This window comes from Anguilla anguilla, chromosome 3 (genome assembly GCF_013347855.1).
Source record: "Anguilla anguilla isolate fAngAng1 chromosome 3, fAngAng1.pri, whole genome shotgun sequence".
Classification (NCBI taxonomy): Eukaryota; Metazoa; Chordata; class Actinopteri; order Anguilliformes; family Anguillidae; genus Anguilla; species Anguilla anguilla.
This window is the reverse complement of record NC_049203.1, coordinates 61,377,513-61,399,333: the sequence shown is the minus strand read 5'-3', so window position 1 is coordinate 61,399,333 and position 21,821 is coordinate 61,377,513. Positions and strand designations below refer to the sequence as shown.

General features: G+C 49.1%; 1 protein-coding gene across 3 annotated transcripts in view; it reads right to left on the bottom strand.

Moving 5' to 3' along the window:
* Positions 1–21,821, bottom strand: part of drp2 (dystrophin related protein 2) — an 88,980-nt gene that overhangs the window by 16,223 nt on the left and 50,936 nt on the right. For all 3 annotated transcript variants that reach the window (XM_035409234.1, XM_035409236.1, XM_035409235.1), the window contains 10 exons: positions 21,228–21,395; positions 13,047–13,203; positions 10,800–10,920; positions 9,445–9,713; positions 8,281–8,427; positions 6,324–6,402; positions 4,669–4,729; positions 3,468–3,529; positions 2,948–3,022; positions 934–1,135 (listed from right to left, as the gene is read on the bottom strand). In XM_035409234.1, coding sequence (XP_035265125.1) covers positions 934–1,135; positions 2,948–3,022; positions 3,468–3,529; positions 4,669–4,729; positions 6,324–6,402; positions 8,281–8,427; positions 9,445–9,713; positions 10,800–10,920; positions 13,047–13,203; positions 21,228–21,274 — 1,220 coding nt within the window. In that variant the 5' untranslated portion in view covers positions 21,275–21,395. The remainder of the gene's footprint in view (positions 1–933; positions 1,136–2,947; positions 3,023–3,467; positions 3,530–4,668; positions 4,730–6,323; positions 6,403–8,280; positions 8,428–9,444; positions 9,714–10,799; positions 10,921–13,046; positions 13,204–21,227; positions 21,396–21,821) is intronic.

Below are 21,821 nucleotides of genomic sequence, written 5' to 3'. Positions count from 1 at the left end.
CCAGCGGAACACCTATCCCTGTCGCGAGGGTAGAGCTGGGCCAGGCTTTAAGCCCAGAGCACGCGCGAGGAGCCATTCCGTTCGCAGCCGCAAGCGAGGCGTTCCGCGTCGTCCGGGGAGACGCGTGCTGAAAGCGGGTCGTTCCGTCTGCGCTTCCGTCTCCGTTTCCGAGCGCAGCGCTTTCGCGGGCCGCGACGACGCGTCTGCGCCGGCGGCAATACGAGTCAGAGAGACGCGTCGCTGCACCCCCACTCGACACGCACTCCAACGGACACACACTCCAACAGACACACACTCCAACAGACACACACTCCAACGGACACACACTCCAACGGACACACACTCCAACGGACACACACTCCAACGGACACACGCTCCAACAGACACATACTCCAACAGGCACACACTCCAACAGACACACACTCCAACAGACACACACTCCAACAGACACACACTCCAACGGACACACACTCCAACAGACACACACTCCAACAGACACACACTCCAACGGACACACACTCCAACAGACACACACTCCAACAGACACACACTCCAACGGACACACACTCCAACGGGGGGGTGTGAGGTGTGAGGACCACAGACCATCAGGGTCAAGGGCCGAGAAGCTGGGAGTTAAGTTCTCCTCCACACTGGGAGAAAAAAATGAAGTTTATGAAGTCCTCGAACGAGATGTACATGAACTCAGCTTACTCTCGCTCATTCTCATTCCAAGTGAGTATTCGGAGGGAAAAAAAAAAAACAATACAAAAAAGCAATTAGAGAAATTTATGTAGAAAGTAAAAAATATACCCCAGATTTTTCTCATTAGCAGCGTACGGTTGAGAGCCAAAACCCAAATTGATGGCAGAAGAAAAAAAAACACAAATCCTAAGCCGGGGGTGGGGTGGGTGGGGGGGGGGGGGGGGGGCGTACCTGTCGTACACATTGAGCAGCCAGTTGAGGCACATGTCCACGCAGAGCGGGATGTTCACCAGGACGCTGCTCTCCTCCTCCATGCGCTCGTACAGGCCCGTGAGGGCGCGGATCACCTCCACCACGTCCATCACGTGCTCGCCGCGCTGCAGGTCCTGCTCCCGGAACACGGCCGCGACGCTGCCAAGGCTCAGCACGTCCACTGCAAGGGACATCACACGCACACACATGTACACGCGCCCACACACACATGCACGCATGCACAAGCACACGCACATGCAAACACAGGCACACACACATATGCACACATGCACACGTGCACACATACATATACACACCGCACACACATGCAATGCTTGCACACACATGCAAACACACACACACACTCACACATATGCACCCATGCACACATACACACACATGCATGCACGTACACACACATGCATGCACATGTACACGCAAGCACATATTCGCACACAGAGGCACACACACACACATACATTCATGCATACACACACACACACACACACGCATATACACGCACACGCCCAAACACACACACACACACACACACTCACACATATGCACCCATGCACACATACACACACGTATGCACATACACACACATGAATGCACATGCACACGCAAGCACATATTCGCACACACAGGCACACACACACACATACACATGCATTCATGCATACACACACACACGCATGCATATACACGCACACGCCCAAACACACACACACACACTCACACATATGCACCCATGCAAACATACACACACATGCATGCACGTACACACACATGAATGCACATACAAGCACATATTCGCACACACAGGCACACACACACACATACACATGCATTCATGCATACACACACGCATGCATATACACGCACACGCCCAAACACACACACACACACAAAATCACACTCAGTGAGCGCATGATCACCTTTGGCAGCATCATTTTTCCCAAACAGCTGTTTGTCAGTGCTTGAGTGGGTTTTGCTTCCCTTTGCAAAAACCAGCTCCAGCTTTTTAAACTATCTGGCAGCTAGCTGTTCTCTCAGGTCCTCCATAATTGAATGATAAGATAATACAATGCTGCAATAAAGGGGGAGCCGGCTACAGGGTATTCACTGCTGCCGATACTAGAGAAAGCTAAATGCATTTTGCACTTATTTTATTTATTGGCTTTTATTTATTTATTTATGTATTTATTTCACCGTCAAATAGGCTTGCTCAATCATTAGCACGGGGCAGTTGAAAGGATTCCGCCGTTACTATGGCAGCCTCGCAATTACTTCTGCTAACAACGCGGGGCCGGCGGGCCGACAGGGCAGCACATCCATCTCTCTCATTCAGCAGCGCAGGGCATGCTGGGTCGCATCCAGGGGTTGGCTGGATATTAAGCAGGGGTGAGGTTTTTTTTATGAAATACTGATTTCAGACCATGAATGGCTCAACCAAACGGCAAAGAATTGAGGTACTGCATGTCACAAGCAAACTCAACATGGCATATTTTCACTCTCTGAACCATCAATAGCAGGACAAAGGTTCGGCAAAACGGCCAAATACTAGTGATCTCAGAGACATTTAGAGTGTGAAAATCAGTGTTTCTTTAATTATTAAGAAAAATCACATCCTTGATTAAGAGCTTTAAGTGCAGGTATGACCAGAGACCCACAGTAAAGCTGGTCTACAAGCTGCAGGGTGACATGGTAGTCAGTCCAGGAGAGGATAACTCACAGAGCGCCGGCGCCAGAGGAGGTAATCCAGCGCTAGACACGCCCGGCCTCGGAGAGACACGAGTTTCCGCCTCATCCAAACGGCTTAATTACCTTTTCTCTCGGTTACCCGCCGGACCAATTACGCGGCTTAATTAGCCCAAAAACCGCCTCGCTTTAAAGAGGCCCGGAACATCGGCAGCGTCGTGGCGCAGCGGGGAATCTCCAGCCCGAACTAATGCAGGGCTCTAAAGGGGCCGGCGGCGACGGCTTCACGTACGTCGCAAGGCCTTCTGGACCCGACGCAGCTTCATGGCCGTCCGGTACGCCGAGAACTTGATGTTGTTCAGGTCAGCTGAGGGAGGAGCGAAAGAAAGGGAGAGAATGAAAGAGGGAATTATCCATCGGCTGCACGCCCAACGGCAGCAAACGCCCAACGGCAAGCCGCCCTCACCTCTGCAGCGGAGCGGACCCACACAAGCCATTAAAGAGGCTTTGTCTGGATAACCAGACCGTTCAAAGCGTGGACGTTCGGGCACCCTCTGGTCAGATCAGATTAATAAGGAAGGCAAACGTTGTTCAATCACAATTAATTAAGATCCTACAAAAGCAATCATACTTCCGGCCAACGGCAGCCTCCAGGCTAATTAGAGTGGTGGCGTGGTCTCTGGGGGGGGGGGGGGGGGGCGGCGTACTCCAAATTAATGAGGGACAAGGTGAAGCAGTGGTAAACACTCGCCCCCCCCCCAGTGGGGAAGGTGTGAAGATGAAGAGACTAAGAGGAGGGATAACTGTCATACCCAGGGCCTGGTACAGCTCCGTCATCTTTGGGTGGTCCCAGCACGTTGTCTGGGCCTGATGGCTAGAAGCAGAGAAAATGAGACAGAGAGAGAGAAAGAGAGAGGGAGGGGGGTGAGAGGGGGAGACAGAAAAAGGGGGGGTGGGGGTGAGAAAGAGAGAGTGAAAGAGAGGAGGGGTGAGAAACAGGGAGAGAGAGATGGAGGGAGGTGAAGGGGAGACAGAGTGAAAGAGAGGGGGGGTGAGAGAGAGAGAGAAAGAGAGAGCTAGGTTATCACAGAGTGCTCTCAATCACCACACCATCATGCACATGGATCAGCATTCCCTGCAGAAACTCTCGATCATCTGATGCCAGGTCATATTGCCTGTGTGCAAATGCTTTTACACCCAACGGCAACATTTACCAACACTCTGCAACTGGCCAAAGCAGATAGCAAACCACCCTCAGCATGACACCGCCTCAAAGAAAAAACTATACGTGCCTCGTAAAAATAACAGGCAGGGGAAGTTTTCCAAACCCTGGAAGGTATTTAAAAAATGATCACCCTCCCATCGATTGATAAGGCTTAGTCAATCGGGAATGGCTTTCAGTCAGGTAGGCTATACAAACCTTTGTTTAAATTATTTTTTAAATTTACAGGTAACAACACCAAATGACTTTGTCAAATAACTCCTAAATGTAAGCATGTATAGGCCATTAGAGACATTTAAGTGGTCACAGGCCATAGTGTTCTAAAGGAATCGGCATGAAATGCATGCTGAACACAGTACATTTATATATGCCTCCATATACTTCTAATGATACGGTAGACTTACTGTAAAAAGTCTGGTGCCACTGGGCACAAATGACTTTGCATTTTGACCCGTGGCGTGAAGTAGCCTAGCTGCGTCCAGATGGCATGAGATTATACGCAGAGGGGGGTAGAGAACCACATTCAGAACCACAGCAGGGGAGGCTAAACAAGCCTTTTCTCCAATTAGCCTATTAGAAAATAACGACAGCAGCGCTATATCTGATGTCTCTAACTCTTGAGTGTAAAATAACTAGGTAATTGTAATGGGAATCACTTTGAAGTCTGCGCAAGACCCCCCCCCCCCACCCCCCCCACCCCCCACCACCACCACCACCCCTCTCAGCGTGGGGGCCTGTGTCAATTCCTCCTTTCGTTTGACAGAAACCCATCATTAGCCACTGGGACTTACTTGATGTAATATGGCACTTTGTTGGGGGATATGGCGCGCTCCCAGGGGATCTGTACGGAACCTGCGGAGGGAAACCGAATCCGTCAGGACACAAAATGAAACTAAACGGCCCCCATGTTTCCCCCACAAAGGTGTTTCCCACAAAGGTATCCCTCAACGGGAACTGACTGCAGGGGTGTGCAGGTAGCGGGAGCCAACTGGTTCAGAGTCAACAGTGCAGGAGGCAGTGCAGTGTAATGTCAGGGCAATGGTCAGGAAACTGGACTAGCAAGTCAGAGGTTGCAGGTTCAACTCCCAGGAGGAACACTGTCATTGTACCCTTGTGCAAGGTGTTCCACCTGAACTGCTTCAATAAGCATCCTACAGTATGTAAAAATTGTAAACTGTTTAAGTTACTCAGGCCTAATTGTTCTACCAATGACATAATAATCACACACCAGCCCTTCTATTTTCAGAGGCATAAACAGAAATAAATAAAGGCAATACGTTGAACAGGCAAGCCTGGAATCGAATACAGGTGCCTGCTGTATCGATTACAAGGAGAGCCGGCATCCACAGTCGGCCCTTGTTGTGTCTGTAAAATGATATTTTATTGCTCTCTTTAGAGTTATCATGGCCTCAGACCTGCCAATGAATCACTCACATCCAGAGCACACTGCAACCCGGTGACATTACCCGCTGTGACTGTGCTTCCTAAACTTTCTGAGCCCATAACTCACTTTAAGAACAAATACACTTTCTGCTCAAGACCTCTTCTAAACCTGGAGGTGGACATACACTGTATGACCGAAAGTGTCTGGACAACTCTGGATCTGGGGCTGTTTTTCATGGTTTGGGCTAGGCCCCTTAGTTTCAGTGAAGGCAAATGTTAACGCGATGACACTGTAGAGCATTCCGTGCTTCCAACTTTGTGGCAACAAGGCACTTTTTGGGGAAGACCCTTTCTTGTTATAGCACGACAATGCTCCCAGGCACACAGCAAAGTCCAAATAGAAAAGGTTTTGTCAATATTGGTGTGAAAGAACTTGACTGGCCTGCATAGAGCCCTTAACTCAAACCCATTCAACACCTTTGGGATCAATTGGATCTTTTGGCCACGTAGTGTATGTCCAAATATGAAGTGTTGTGCATGTTACTAGTGCACTGTTTATCTGAGGACGTGGAAACTGCAGGTTCAGAAAGTAAAACTCCCCAGGATTTTGTGCCAATCATATGGATTTGCTAATTAGCTAAATTTTTCAGCCAAGAGGTAGAACTAATTAGTGAAACCAGCTGGCTGAGTTCACGAGTTGAAGAAACACATGGCCGGACTTTTACTTTCTTACTCTACCCCTGGACTTTCCAAAATCCGTTAACCTGATTGGTGTGAACGTCTGCGGATGTCGAGGGCCGCAGTCACCGTGGCGACCCACTACAGTTCCACGGCCGCCGAATCAAAACACTGCTGCTTATCAAAGCTGCCGAACGCAGTCGGTACGAGCCCCTCCCCTGCGCTAACGAGGACGCGCTAACGAGCGCCGTCCAGGCGGGGAGTCCAGCCGCCCCCCCGACGGCGCCGCGGAGCACAGACACAAAGCCGGCGCGATGAAGGGAAACGCCAGGGTGGCGCGGGATGCCCGCGGGCGAGGTTTCGGACCGCGAACGGGTTCGCTCACTGGAGAGGAAGTGCTGGGACCCGGGCCCGAAGTCTCTGTGGGCGTCCTGCAGCTGCTTCAGCCTCTCTTCGATGCAGCCCTGCGGGAGACGGACAGATCAATCGGCCAGTGGTACCTTCGCCCCCCCCCCCGGCCCCCCCCGCTTTCAGGGAGGAGGCGGGACATCACTGAGCAAATGTGCCTTCAGCCCTTTGAACAGGTGTGTTGCAAAAAAAAAAAACAGCTACACATTCCACTGGCTTCAAAGGGTAACACTCAGGATGGGACAAGCATTTCAGCAGGAAGCCACAGAGAGAGAGAGAGAGAGAGAGAGAGAGAGAGAGAGAGAGAGAGAGAGAGAGAGAGAGAGAGAGAGAGAGAGAGAGAGAGAGAGAGAGAGAGAGAGGAGAGAGAGAGAGAGAGAGAGAGAGAGAGAGAGAGAGAGAGAGAGAGAGAGAGAGAGAGAGAGAGAGAGAGAGAGAGAGAGAGAGAGAGAGAGAGAGAGAGGAGGGATTTTCAAAGTAAAAAGAACATTTCCTTGATCACTTGACGCAAGACAGTGTTTTTTTTTTCACAGGCCTACAGGGATTTAAGTCTGTTAATCCAGGTTTATTCACAGAGTAATAGATTTACTGCGTAAATTACCAGTCGCGAACGTCCAAACATCATGAGTACACAAGCAAGGCCGGCAAACGCACAGGCAGAGGCAGAGGAACCCGGCAGCGATGTTATGAAGCATCTCAGGACATCTGCGCTCTGAAGTTGGCATTATGGAGAGCTAAGTAAGACATGTCTTTAAGCACAATGTTTTTATTTACCGAGATCGACATGAGGGATGCACACGGGGGAGGGAGCCGTCGCATCTGGAGGAAATTCCGGTATACTGAATAAATGTAATTGCCAGCTATTCCGTGTAATATAATACATCTTTTGTATATACTGGTGCTGGTACCTTTACCCGAGGCTGAGCTTCTGAATTATTAAAGTCGAAAATATTAAAGAAAAACATTGGAAATCAGCCCTTCTAATGCATTACATTCGTGTCACCAGACCCAGAGCGGAGCTCTTATTCAAATGACTCAAATCATGAATTTTGCATTTATCACATTATTCACTAGAAAATAAAAGGTGAGAGCATGAGTGGAGGGAAAAGAGAGAGACCCAGGCGAGAAGCACTCAGCTCAGCACACGGGGAAAAAAGGAGGGGGGGAAAAAAAGAGAAGAAGCTTCTTTTCCCTCTTTCAACAGCCAGACTGCCGCTCGGAAGCTCGATCGCAGCCCCCGCTGCTGTGCGGTCCGTGCGGTACGCTCAATTAACTCGAGCGATGAGGCGCGTCTTTGGGGGGGGGTATGGTACTGTGAAAACACTGCTGAATTCCCCGTAGCAGACACGTGCAGCCTGAAGACGGCCTATGAGAGCCCCAAACTGGGATGTTCAACCACAGGAGCGCGCCACGCGCGGGCAAATTAAGGCGAGGAGGAATCGCAATTACCGCCATAACTGCACGTTTCCTGCTCTGGTCTGCGGTGCGGAGCGGCCCCCGGGACATCTCCCAAACGAGGAGAGAGGGGCCGGGCAGCCCGCTGTGGGTGCCGGGGGGGGGGTGGGGGCTATGTGAGGGGAGAGGGGGGGAGCCCGCTGCGGGTGCCAGACGAGGGGAGGGGCGGGGGTGTGAGGAGAGAGGGGGGAGACCAGAGGAGGGAAGGGGGCGGGGTGTGAGGGGGGGGGGGTGTGTGAGGAGAGAGGGGGGAGACCAGAGGAGGGAAGGGGGCGGGGTGTGAGGGGGGGGGGTGTGTGAGGGGAGGGGGGAGGCCAGAGGAGGGAAGGGGATGGGGTGTGAGGGCAGGGGGGTGTGTGAGGGGAAGGGGGAGGCCAGGGGAGGGGGGGGGTGTGAGGGGAGGGGGGGAGGCCAGAAGAGGGACGGGGTGTGAGGGGAGGGGGGAGGCCAGAGGAGGGGGCGGGGGGTGACGCCGGTACCTGCAGCAGCTTCCATCTGCTGTTGAGGTGCTCCAGGGCCCGGGCGTTCTCCATGGACAGATGCACGTCGGATATGGCCAGCTGGTGCGCCAGGTCGTTGATGTGCTTCATTCCCTCCTTCACCTGCGTCAGCTCCTCCTTGAACAGCTGGGACGGGGAGAGAGGCGGAGTGCCCGCGTCAAACAGCGCCCCCTAGCTGCCCTGCGCTCTGACCGGCGGCGCCCGGTCACCGCGCGGCGGGCGCAACCTCGCTAATGAGCCGCGCGGCTCTTACAGCGCAGCCAGCCGCGGTGGCGCTAACGATCTCCGCTGCGCTTACACTCTCCCGCCCGTTTCTAAATGGCCCCGCTGCTGCCGCAGGAAGGCTTGTACTACGAACACGAGGGCAGAGCGTTCGACTGGCGAAGCCGCTGACAAGGGCTGCCCTCTGACGGCAGTGGCACAATGGCGGCTTTGTTCACCGCGCGGAAGGAATCGAGTAATGGTTCCAAACCACTCAAGAAAATGATCAATCATGCTAAAGCTCCAAAGTGCGAGATGCCAGCGTACGGAATCATCATCCATCATCCTAAATAATGGCTTCTTACATGAAAGTGGTTTACATTAATAGAGAAGGGCAGTGGTGCGTGTTGTACTGTTGGTTAGGATCTTGTCAGTCAACCTGTAAAACACACACACACACACACACACACAGACACACATGCGCACACACACACATGCATACACACATGAGCACAGAAATGTGCACACACACGCATCCAGATGTACACGCACAAACAGAAGCCTGCAGGTACACATGCACACTCACACACACAGACGTGTAAAAACATACATGTGCGCACACATGCGTCCACACACACGTGCGCACACACACACGGTCACACATGCACACCCACACACACGCACACGCGCACACACACACACACACACACACAAGCACACACACCTATACACACACACACACACACACAAGCACACACACACACCTATACACACCCACGCACACACACACGCACATGCACATACACCTATACACACACACACACACGCACATGCACACACACCTATACACACACACACACACACAGACACACATGCACACACACCTATACACACACACACACAAGCACACACAGTGTTTTTCGGGCGGTGCGCCAGGCGTGCCTTGGTGGCGTCGATGTGGTCCTGCAGGGAGTCGATGAAGAGGTCCCCGACGGGCTCCCAGGCGTCCCGCACGCCCTCGGCCTGCTCCAGGGCCACGCCCAGCTCCCCCATGGCGCCCTGCACCTGCAGCAGCCTCTCCAGCGTGCGCTCCATGTGCCGATGGCGGTCCACGCAGCGCGCCGTCAGCTTCTCCCACAGGTCGCTGGCCACGTTGGCCTGCTTCCACACCGAGCGGCTCACGTTCAGGATCCGTCGCCGCGGGGACACTTCTGGAGAGCGAGGGGGTGGGTGGGGGGTGGCGTGTTTAGAGTCCCCGAGTCAACAAGGTTGGCCTCAATTTCCTCCCGTCTCAGTTAATTCAGGAAATTAATCGAATTTGATTCATAAAACGAAAAATTCCCACAATGCTCTGTGAAGATATTTTCAGTTAATGAAGTGAATGCCAACTAAATTGCCCCGAAGAAACAGAATCGTCCACAGTGCCACTTGTTAACCAACGGCTTGTTTTCCACAAGCAAATCACTGGCATCATTAACATGAGGAGAAACTCTCCAGCGTTGTTTTCTAGGGTCAATAATCATAACACTCAGAGTAGGAGTGCTACTCCTGTTGAGATCAACTCCTGTCCACATCTTAATTATAAACTAATCATCATAAACTAAAAGGTAAAACTGGTCCTGGATCAGCACTTCCCCTGAAAAGGGCCAGACCTCTGTGGAATACATATTATAAGTATATTTTTCCAAATGAATTTGACACCCAACGTGGGGCTGTACATATCCAGAGCATGGTGTCCCCTAGCCCCCCCTGTGAATTACATATTTGACATACTTTAACACTTCAGGTGCCAGAAAGATTTGAACACACGCCAGCAGACCCCTGATTTTCACAGAAACATGCTACCGACCAAACCGTACAAAAGAAAAGAATCACACAAAAGAATTTAGTTCAGAATATTGGAAAGTAATCTCAATGGGGGTCTAAATCTTACTCGGGTCTAAAGGGTTAGCACGTTTCAAATGAAGTATTTTCACCTCAGCATGGTGCCTTCATCACATGATCTGTACCAATAACATGACTCATATTTTCCTCTTACTGAAGTACCAATAACATGACTCAGCTTTCTCCTCTTACTCTTACCTCTTAGTGTCTTTCACCAACACAACTGAACATCTGTCCGAGAATACGTACACATCATTTTGATATGGCTTTCAGAGTTAGTGACCGTGCACGACACGACTCAAAGGAAAGCTCAACAGCGGCGAGTGCTGAGTTTGAGGCAGACACCGCTGGTGATCTGGGCGGGGTCAGCGGGGGGGGGGGGGGGAGCGTGCCCGCGGGGGCCAGGAGCAGACCTTTGCTGTCGGCGAGCGTCTCCTCGGGCTCCTCGAACGGGTGCTGAGACAGGAAGACCTGGGCCGACTCCAGCACCGAGTAGATGAAGGGTCCCCTGGACTTCACGTCCTCCATGAAGGCCTGCAGGGGGCGCCCCAGACACAGGTCAGGGCAGAGTGCGCTGAGAAGCGGCCATTCAATAACAATCTGCCCTGAGCCAGGAGGCCCACAGGACAAACAAGTACCAGAGAAAACACAGAGATGGGAGGTCAAAGGCCAAAGGTCACCAAGGCCCCATCACAGAGGTCAATGAAGATTCCAATGCTTATTTTACAGTAATGAAGACCCAAGAGTGGAATGGCTCCCCATATAACTCTGGAATACTGTGACTGCCTAACACAAAACCACATTCTGCTTTTGACGTACAAATACATAAATCTGTGAAATACATAAAGCCATAGCGTATCTCCTCCCCCCTCCAAAGTCACGTCTTTTTGGCAAACCCAGTGGGCCAATCCATTTACCGTATGACATAATAACAATTCATTTGGTGGCTCTTACAGCGCACACGTGAATTACCCACGCCAAGCAGCACAGCAGTCCTCGTCTCTCAATGCCCATTAAATCAAATGGCCACAGTAGCGTTTGAAATTCTGAGCCAGAATTAAATTACTAGCCTCACTGAGCTGGCAAATATAAGGACGGGCATACACGTGCAAAAATTAACCCACGGCTGTGCTTTCCCCGTTTAATTCTTGGCGAGTTACCAGGGCCAAAACTCAAAGACCTGGAGCAGAGATGGGTTAGCACGTGAAGAGCATTAATTCCCCGCCCCATCTGCTTAAACTTTAATCCGAGCCCATCCAGCGGAAGCTCTCTCTTGCATCCAGCATACGCTGGATGGAAAAGCAAGATTACAGATCTCATTTAGCTGAATAATGCATGCGCAAAACAGCAGGAGGAACTGTTTTCACTGACCCGCTCGCTAATTGACAGCATTTATTTACCAGGGCCCGAGAGAGCCCATTATTATGGAGTCCTCCTTGCCTCAGTACCACAGAGGAAGAAAAAAAAAAAAAAAAACGCGGTTTGGTACGCCTCTGCTCTGAGCAGCGCGCACCACACAGCTCCCACAAGCCCCGGCGTGCAGGGACACGTACGACGCTGGCACACGTGCGACCTGCGCATCGCGGAATAAGTCCCCTTAAGATCAATAATTCACATTTCTTAAAACACAATACTCCTCTGCAGTTTCCTTCTCCTTCTCCCTTTCGTCTGAAAAGTTTCGCATCGACGCAGTGCCACGGGAGCACGTCTTCGAGGGTTATAAAGGAGCGAAACACTGAAAATGAGGCTGTCGTGGGAGCGATGAGCGGGTGGGCTGGTTTGAATGGGGGGGAAGGGGGGGGGGGGGTGGTGGCTGGGGGGGGTTGCAGTTGTTCAGTAAAATATTCCAACAATTAGGTTTTTTGAAGCTCAGGCACAGTGTCAAAATTCACAGGAGTAATGGCACGGCGATGAGCCACCACCAGCTCAAGGTACAGAAATTGGCCTGTGAATTGGTCTGTCCTCTTTCTGGCTCTTAATTGATAGGCTGATTTCGCATCACTGTCGTGGGGGCGGGGCCGTGAAAGCACTTTTACTGTCAACACGTTCCACAGAGACGCGCAGCAAACTGACAGAAGAGAAAATTGGAACTAAGGGAGAGCGAGCACTCTGCGGTGGAACAGAACCAATTATTGTGTGTGTGAGTGTGTGCGTACGCGTGTGCATGCATATGTATGTCTGCATGTGTGTGTGTACGCGTGTGTGTGTGTGTACGTGCATGTGTGCGCAATTGTGCGTGTGTGTAGGTGCATGTGTGCGCGCACGTGTTTGTGTATGTGTGGGCGTGAGCACATGTGCCTGCTTGTGTGTGTGCGTGTTGAGTGTGTGTGCTTGTGTGAAAGTGAGAGAGAGACGGTTACAGTCTGTTCAGTGAATCCTGGACATCTCTTGGTAGAAAAGTAGTCACTTTCAAAAGCAAATGATAAACCACGAGACCAAAATCACCACTGAGCAAATTCTCTCCAACAAAGGGGACAATTCAGACCAAATGTGGGCATAGTTATCTCCAAATACCATATTCAGATTTTCCACTAATTAGCAGCTGAATGAGATATCTAGCTGTTGAATGAGGATGTACTTGGTTAGCGTTGAAGTGAAAACCTACAGGACAGTAGATCTCCAGGAACGGGGTTGGGCAGCTCTGCAGCGTGGCGGCCTACCTGGTGGAACTCCCTCTGGTGCTGCACGGACCCCACGTCGCCCCCTATGGGCAGCTGCTCGGACAGCTCCTCATCCTTCGCCGTCAGCCATTCGATGATCTCCTGCAGGGACAGCTGCAGCTTCCCGCTGTTGTCCGAGAGGGCCTCCAGCCGAGCCCTGAAGTCACGAAAACCGCCAGAGTCACGCAGGGTCACCACCCCACCTGTGACAGCCACACCCGCCCGCAGGTGTGCCCCGTTTTATCACATAGCATATCAGCACATTTGTGTTGCAAATTTGTATGAATGAAATGTGCTCGATAAATAAAGGCTGATTGATTGATTGACTGACTGATATGATTAAATGCAACTTTGAGATTTGTTTTCCCAAATAACTTGATAAACACATAAAACAGTAACACTTGCATTCACTGTATATACAAGTCAAGGTTAGGGAATCCAGATCTATGTCTAGTCTGAAGTGTGATGTTATATATGTACCGTGCATAAGCAGCACATATACATAATACCACACATAGTATAGTAAAATTTTGCAGTGCTTCCCTGACACTCAGATTGGCCAGAGTTTCCTGTTTGCTATATTTCCAGTTGTACGTTGGCCCAATTCAGAACCAGTCTCTCTCAGTTCAGTTCTGTACATGATATTTAGCCTGGGTCAAAACGCAAGTGGATGTAATCATGTTCATTCTGGAAAATACCTCCAAAAATGAATAATTCATGGCAGAAATGTCAAAAAGCATTTGATTCCCCAGACCCTCTCAGCTAATGAGAATACTCAAGATACAAGTAAAGGAAATGTGTCCATTTTTCTCAAACAAGAATCATTTTGAAATTCAAAATTCAGATTCCTTCATTAGGCCCAGCTGAGGAACTGAAAGACTGAAAGGCTTATTACTAACCAGAGAGACAGACCTCAGCCGCATTAACTGCCACAGGATGTAGATCAGTGACACAGCAGATACTAAACACAAATATCAGAAGCATATGAAGAAGCGTGATGATCACCAGGATCACAATCTCCTTCGGTTTCCACCTGCTCCAGTTTGCATGTTTCTTCAGTTTCTGAGTTCACCCAGGTTACACAGAGACGCATTGTGAGCAATAAGCACCCACAAAAAAAACCTTGAAATCTGTAAGTGCTTGTGTTTGTCATACATTATTAATAGCAATGGCCCAGGTACACTTGAGTGTTAGCAGGAAGAACATCAACATGATACAATATCCTTAAAAAAGGACCTGTGAATTGTACACGTGCTTTTTTTTGTTTAAAAAATGAGTAGCAAAGACCATTTTTATGGCTGCTGGGAGTAAAACAATCAAAACTGAACAAAATCAGACACGAAATTCTGATTGAGCCACCTGCCAGAGCTGTGTGGGACCGAATGTGAGCTCCATCAGGATCACAGCTGGAGGTGGCGGAGCGGGAGTGTGGAAATGGACCAGCCTTTCAATTACGCCGGGAATCCGGGCTCCAAAATAACATTACTCCATCTGAATATCACATTTTAACCCCCAGACCCGGTCAGTGTGGCGAGAGAGAGACAGTGAGGGAGAGAGAGACAGAGAGTGAGGGAAAGAGAGAGAGAGAGAGAGAGAGAGAGAGAGAGAGAGAGAGAGAGAGAGAGAGAGAGAGAGAGAGAGAGAGAGAGAGAGAGAGAGAGAGAGAGAGAGAGAGAGAGAGAGAGAGAGAGAGAGAGAGAGAGAGAGAGAGAGAGAGAGAGAGAGAGAGAGAGAGAGAGAGAGAGAGAGAGAGAGAGCCTGCCCGCCATACTAACAAACCCAATAAAGTTTGCAGCACGTAGGCCTTTTATTAGAAATCCCTTCCATTTCCGAGCTAGTGAACCATAGAATTTCACATCACGTAGCCTGAGGGCCTGCAGGTTTTGCACGCCAGATAAAACGAACACAGTTAATTAAAAACGGAAAAAAATCAAGGCTCGCTTGGCCGGACGTGCGTTTTTTTCCCCGTGGTTTAATCGCGTAACTCATACACTTGTTATTTATTCTACTTTCTTATTTATTTATTTTTTTAACGCGGGTCATTCCGTGTGTCAAGGATCATGACCGGCAGTACTTTCTCTCCAAACCCCCGAAGCGATAATGACAGGCTGATATCAGAGGGCAGCAGCATGTTGAATATAAAAGAGGCGGCTGTTGGCGATGTGAGGAGATCAGGGCTGTAGTCAGACGGGTTCTCCCCCGTCCCCCCACACAGAGGTTGTGCGCTGGAATCAGAAAGCCTGTCTCTGTAAAGCCCTGGAGGGACGGGACCCGTGGTGTGTGGAGACACATACACTGCGCCTCTCTGGGGAGGGGGGAGGGTTTCGACCCCTCTGTCTGTAGCGCAGCTGGGGGGGACGGGGGGGGGGGGCGAATCTCACAGGGTACGGCCCACACAGCGTCCGCGCGCGCTGTTCCGTCGCAGCTTCTCGCCGGCACGCGATGATGCGAGCGGCGGCGCAAGTCTCGCCTCGCCACTACCCGCACGCCGCCGGCTGAGCGCGCTCGGTTAGCGCCGCAAGGCTCGTGGCAGCTCGGGGACGCGACCCAACCCGCCGCGCCCATCTGTCGCCCGTCTGCGAAGCCAAAAACTTCACGCTGCGCCAGGGTGCAGCTCCTGATGTCTCAGCAAGTAGGATTTCTCTCTGCAGTGTCTGTACACGGAATGCAGTAGCTCTTCTTTATAAAGCCTGTCTGTGTGTTCACACCGAGACCACAAACGAACACGCAAGCTTGATTCAAAGAAAACCGGCACAGCAGATGATAAAAGAAATCTAATATAATCTAGTCTAACCTTTCTGCACCCCATCAGGCTTTTTGGTGCAGAACTGTCCCTATAGTCACCCACAGACATAAAAAAAAAAATCATGCGGTTAGCACTATAATGCAAAGTGAGATCTGGCAAAAAAAATAGGGCTCGGTAAGTTATACAGAGATATTGTAATAAAGAGAGCTGGCTGAGATTAATTAAAGATTTTTGAGAGAGAATAATGCTGCACTGAAATGGAAGAAACTGAAGACGAGAGAAAAGGGGGTGGGGGGGGGGCTGAGCGTGGGGAACGTGTGATCGCATCTCTGGGGGCATGTGTTACTGCGCACGCATGTTCAGGCATTGCAGCAGCAACTGTCGTCGAGATCGGTCTCCATGGCGTCAAAAAAAGTGAGTAACTAAAGAAATAAATGAAATGGATTTTTCGAAAATCTCAAGACCAGCTGTGTAACAGACATCTGAACAGACCAGCGGTGACCAATTACAGGCCAGCAGGCCTTCTGACAGGGGAAGCAGCGCTTTGTCAGTATTATCCATGCAGCCTCAACTAGAAAGCACACCAGGATGCAATCTGGACCAATATGTTGTGACAAAAGTCGAAGCCTGGTGATCTAAGCTCAAGACAATAACAGCTCGCTTGTGCTGGGATTTTCAGCATGAATCTCATGCATTTTTTAAATTTTATTGTCACTTAAATGGAAACATGATTCCAAATTAAAATCCATCGCTATCTTCGAGCAGCAGGAGAATCAGCAGATTCCGTTTCGCGATTCAGCGAATAATGAACACTGGAGAAATAAGACGAGCTCACTGCTAATTTTTTGTGACTTTTTTTTTTCCGAAGCGTGCCTCCTGGCTCTCAGAGGCAATCTATTAGGGTCCGCTGCATGTGTTCCGTGCTCCGCGTCATGCTAATATCACGCCAGTTCAGCAGAGCGGTATGGGAGACAGAGACGCACGCGTGAGAGACGTGTTAAATGTGCTCCCCGGGCCACGCGAGAGAAGGAAAGCAGAACGAGCAGGCAGAGAGTAGGGAAAGGGACCAGCGTAAGTCACTGGAGAGAGGGGACCAGCGTAGGTCACTGGAGAGAGGGGACTAGTGTAGGTCACTGGAGAGAGGGGACTAGTGTAGGTCACTGGAGAGAGGGGTTCTGTATAGGTAATTTAGGAGAGGGGAACAGTGTAAGTCATTAGAGAGAGGGGACCAGTCTAGGTCACTGGAGAGAGAGGTCCTGTGTAAGTCATTGGAGAGAGGGGTCCTGTGTAGGTAACTGGGGAGAGGGGTCTTGTGTAGGTAACTGGGGAGAAGTGTAGCAGTATTGGGAGTGGCACACTCAAAGACACTCACACAAGCACTCACGCAGCAGAAATGAAAAGGGAACTGCACAGGCGAAAACTCCTGTTACTGCATGGACACTTGGATAGGCAAAGCCTCTGAGGGTAAAGATCGCTGACAGGTATCCACCAGGGCTGTTTTTACTGGACATGCGCTGGATACAAAGGCCATCTTGGTGGCAAATCAAGAAAAAACATAATGGAGCTCACTGTATGTATTTACATCGGGCTTCTCATACATACTTTAAATACATTAAATAACACATTAAAATGGTTAACATGATATACCTTTTGTCCAGCACACACTACAGACTGCAATGCAGTGACTAATTTTACACACTAATACATGGAAGCATGGGTTAATTGAGGTGTCATGGATCCATTGAAGACATCGTGGTCCCACTGTTATGAGCTGAATACACATCTCTTCACACACCTCCTAGCCTCAGAGCTCACAAACTAGTCCAGGAACTAAAATATACCATTTCTATGATTATAGCCCATTATTTCTGCCACCATCTTTTATGTAACAATATTGTGAAGGAAAGGCTCGTTCAGCTCATTAGAGAAGATGCAAGGACACATTTGGGAAACCACTCAAAAAATGTAATTAGGAGCATGCAAAAAAAACACTGATTGCAGCCCGTAATGGGTATTTAGTGAGACAGGAAGGTAGCATTTTAAACATGAAGCATGAAAAATAAATGAAACATTCTGGCAACCAGCAGGTCATTAATTTCAACAGTATTAAAATTCATTTTATCTTTACCGTCTCCGTGAAAATGATTACTAAGATTATGATGATGATGGTGAAGATGACGATGACGATTATGAAGTTCCACACTGACGATTCACGAGCTGAAGCCGTAACTGTTTTTAAACCTGACATACTTATCTGTGCCTCCCAGCAAAGACTTTGCCAATCCAGGACCTTGTGACCTCTTGAAGAAAACGCTTATTCTACTCTCTCTCTCCCCCATCTTCCTACGCACTGGATACTTCAGGAGTGACCAGCCCAAGGCATGGAGGGCCACAGGGCCCACTGCTTACACTTAATCGATAAATTAAAGTGGTTGATTACACAGTTAACACATCTCATCTGTTTTCTCAGGTTCAGGTTACTTTATTTGTACCCGTAGGTAGATTTGGTGTGCAGTAGAGGCATCCATCTTGACACAATTTAGAAACAACACAGACAGTAGACAAACATAATAAAATAAATAAAAGTACTCAAGATTCCAATAATCACTAAAACCACTAAAACTAAAGATAAAATAAATAAAATGAATAGATAAAACCTTGCTTCTATATCATCTGTGCAATGTTGCTACGACTTGTTCATCTGAGTGATGGCTGCTGGAACAAAGCTATTTTTATACTGCTTTGTTCTGCACTTTGGGACTATAAACCTTCGTCCAGAAGGAAGAAGCTGAAATTCACTGTGCAAGGGGTGGGAGTTTCTGAGGTCTGTACTGGGTGAAGGTGCACACAGAAATCAGCACTCTAAGGCTCTGTGGGACCAGTGCTGGCCACCCCACTGCTTCCTTTCTGCCACTCAGCCTTCTTTTTGCTTAAAACCAATTGGCTGGATTTAGGTAGCGTTGTAGTGAACTCACAAATTATTCTCCTGCCACTCTGGCCCGTGTAATTTGTGCTTATGATATTCAACGGTGCATAGCGTCGGTGGCAGCTTGTGAGCTTGAGAAGGAGAGGAGACACAAATTTTACCGTTGAACTGATCGCTGCTCTCAGCCGGTTTTAATCTGTTTTGCTTGATTAGCACACCAATTATCTTAATTATCCACACTCATTAGCATATAATCCCTTTCCTCTTCGCTGCACCTCATGCGGCGCCCTTGTTTTTCTTCGTGTCACCTTACGAGTTTCAAAACGGGACGACAAGTGTTCAATTTAGCAAAACAAATGCAAATGTAATTTAGCTTAAAATGTAAATGCAAACTGCAGTGGAATTTTTCAACAAAGACGAGCAGAGCAAAAAGCCTGCACCCGGGATGTCTGTGTATTTTGAGCTTTAGAGTATCAGAATGGGTTCGGTCTACCACACCATTGTGCTATGCGCTAGCACAGAACACCGTTCAGGGAAATGCAATTCACTCCTGAATTATTCAGCCAAGAAGAAAAGCAAAAAATATTCAGAAAGAAATATTCAGTTTAAAGGCGACATATCTTCCTCCGCTTTTACCTTCTCTCACAAGGCACCTCTGCTGTATCTGTAGCATAAAATACGTAAGTATCACAAAACACTTCTTCCAGCCTTTTATTTGGGATCAGTCACCATTTTTCACTTCAGCCCAGACAACGCACCACCCTCTAAGTACAGTAGACGCGCAGTCCTGCTGAATGTGCACTCTGTGAGTTTTAAAGTAGGACACAACATGGCCAGAGGGGTGCTGTGTCATGCCTCAGAGAGCCCCCCAACGCTCAATTTCCATTTTACTGCTGTCTGGGACAGGAACGCACTCGCTGAGACAGCCAAAACCTGGACCCCGCCCCACCTGGGAAGGGAGAAGGCAGCTATGTGCATCATTCTCCAGTAGGGGGCGGTATAGGGAGTCTGCCATTCAGGACCGCTGGGTGGAGAGCCATCCCCAGTCCTGTCATAACAGGAGCTGGAAACAAACCCTACAGACTTCTGCCGCTCTGACCGCATGGCACACATCATCACCCAGTCACTGGCCCACAATCCCCTAAATCTCCAGCAGGAAGAAATTACCCATCTTTCCCGTCCCATCAAACACGATCCTGTCTGTCCTGTCTCCTGTTCTCCTCTCATCAAATGGTGTCAGACCTTCCTCTGGCCTTTAGTGAAGGTGTCAATGAGAGTCCCAATCTGCTACTGTCTGCCCCTGGTGTCCTGTCCTGAACTCCAGCAATCTTCCAGCGGGGAGGGTACTGTTCTGAGGGGTCAAGCAGCCAATTAAGCAATCATGTAAATCAAACCACACTCGAACTGAAGTACTGATGCACAGCGCAAGTGTGGCTGCCTGCCAATTAATTAATTTAATATTGAGGTAGGAGATTACGTGACATTTGTTTGTTTCGCTGATGTTCTAACTTTCAAGTGCCCTTGCATATTTATGACGTGTAAATTCATTCGCAGCAGTGGATGTTCATTAGTCAAGCATATTTAGCCATGCTAAAATTAGCTTCCACGGCTAAAACTGGCACCTTAGATAGTGATACTTCAGATCAGGGGTCTTCAACCTTTGTCCAGAGCAGAAGAAACTGCTGGTTTTCAGCTTAATATCAGCAACCAAATCCTGTGGGGCGAGTTAACCGTAAAATCAACCGCCTTTTCTGATAAACTGAAGCGTCGAAATTACAAGCTACAAACTCCGAGGCCCTCCAGGGGCCTTCAGGTGTCCTTGTCTGATGACCACGGTCAATACCGTTGAACAGGAAGTAATGTAGAGCTTCATGGTGTCAGATTAGATTCTGTACAGCGGTGAGATACTATAAATTTATTGTACTTCACTGGCACTTTTATTTGCACTAACCATAATATTAATAATAGCACTGGCCCCATTTAGATGTGTCTAAATGTCTTCTTTGAAGAATAAAATTCCACACATGCATTGTGATTGTAATTTAAAAAGTCATCCTCCACAGTGGTGATTATGATGATGATAGCAGCAGCAGTTTGCATTAATGTAGCACTTATTGCCTTTCTTCATATTCGCAAATATATATTTTATTAGTCTAAACTCTAAATATTTTCACATTCTGTAGCATTCAGGGCTCAAATTAATCCACTACAGAAACACGGCCACAATCATTTTTTGACTGCTTGACAAACATAGCTGACACAACTTCCAAGAATCTAAAATTCATTATTACTCAGTACAAGTAGTAGGTTCATAATCCTACAGTACTGTGAGCCTGATCAGGATGATCAGGAATAAATTGCTAGAAGCAATCAAACGACAGGACTTTTAGAGGACACATTCACAGACTGCAGCTTCCCTTTTCTACACACTGTAGAGGCAGAGTGTTTGGAAGCCAGACTACTGTGTAGCTATAAGCTGGACGTCCCGAACCATAGCAGGGTCAGTTACCTGATGTTGTGGGACTTGCGCTTTATTTCGTTCCAGCACAGGTTCATGTCGCCGTCTGTGTGCCGCAAGCTCCGCCTCCACCCTGTGTGTCCAGCTTCTGCCCCTCAGGCTCCTCCCACTGCTGCCTGGGTGCACAGTGACATCACAGCCACAAGGGCCACCCCGGAGCTGCAGGAAACACACGCAGGCAGCACATAGTACAGAGCATTGTGCACATACTGTAGCACAAATAGACACAGACACACACACACACACACACACACAAATACACATAGACACAGACACACACACACACACACACAAATACACACACACACACACACACACACACACACACAAATACACACAGACATACACACACACACACAAATACACACACACATACACACACACACACACACACACACACACACACACACACACACACAAATACACACAGACATACATACACACAGACACACACACACACACAAATACACACACACACACACACACACACACAAATACACACACACAGAGACACACACACACACACACAAACAAATACACACAGACATACATACACACACACAAATAGACACAGACACACACACA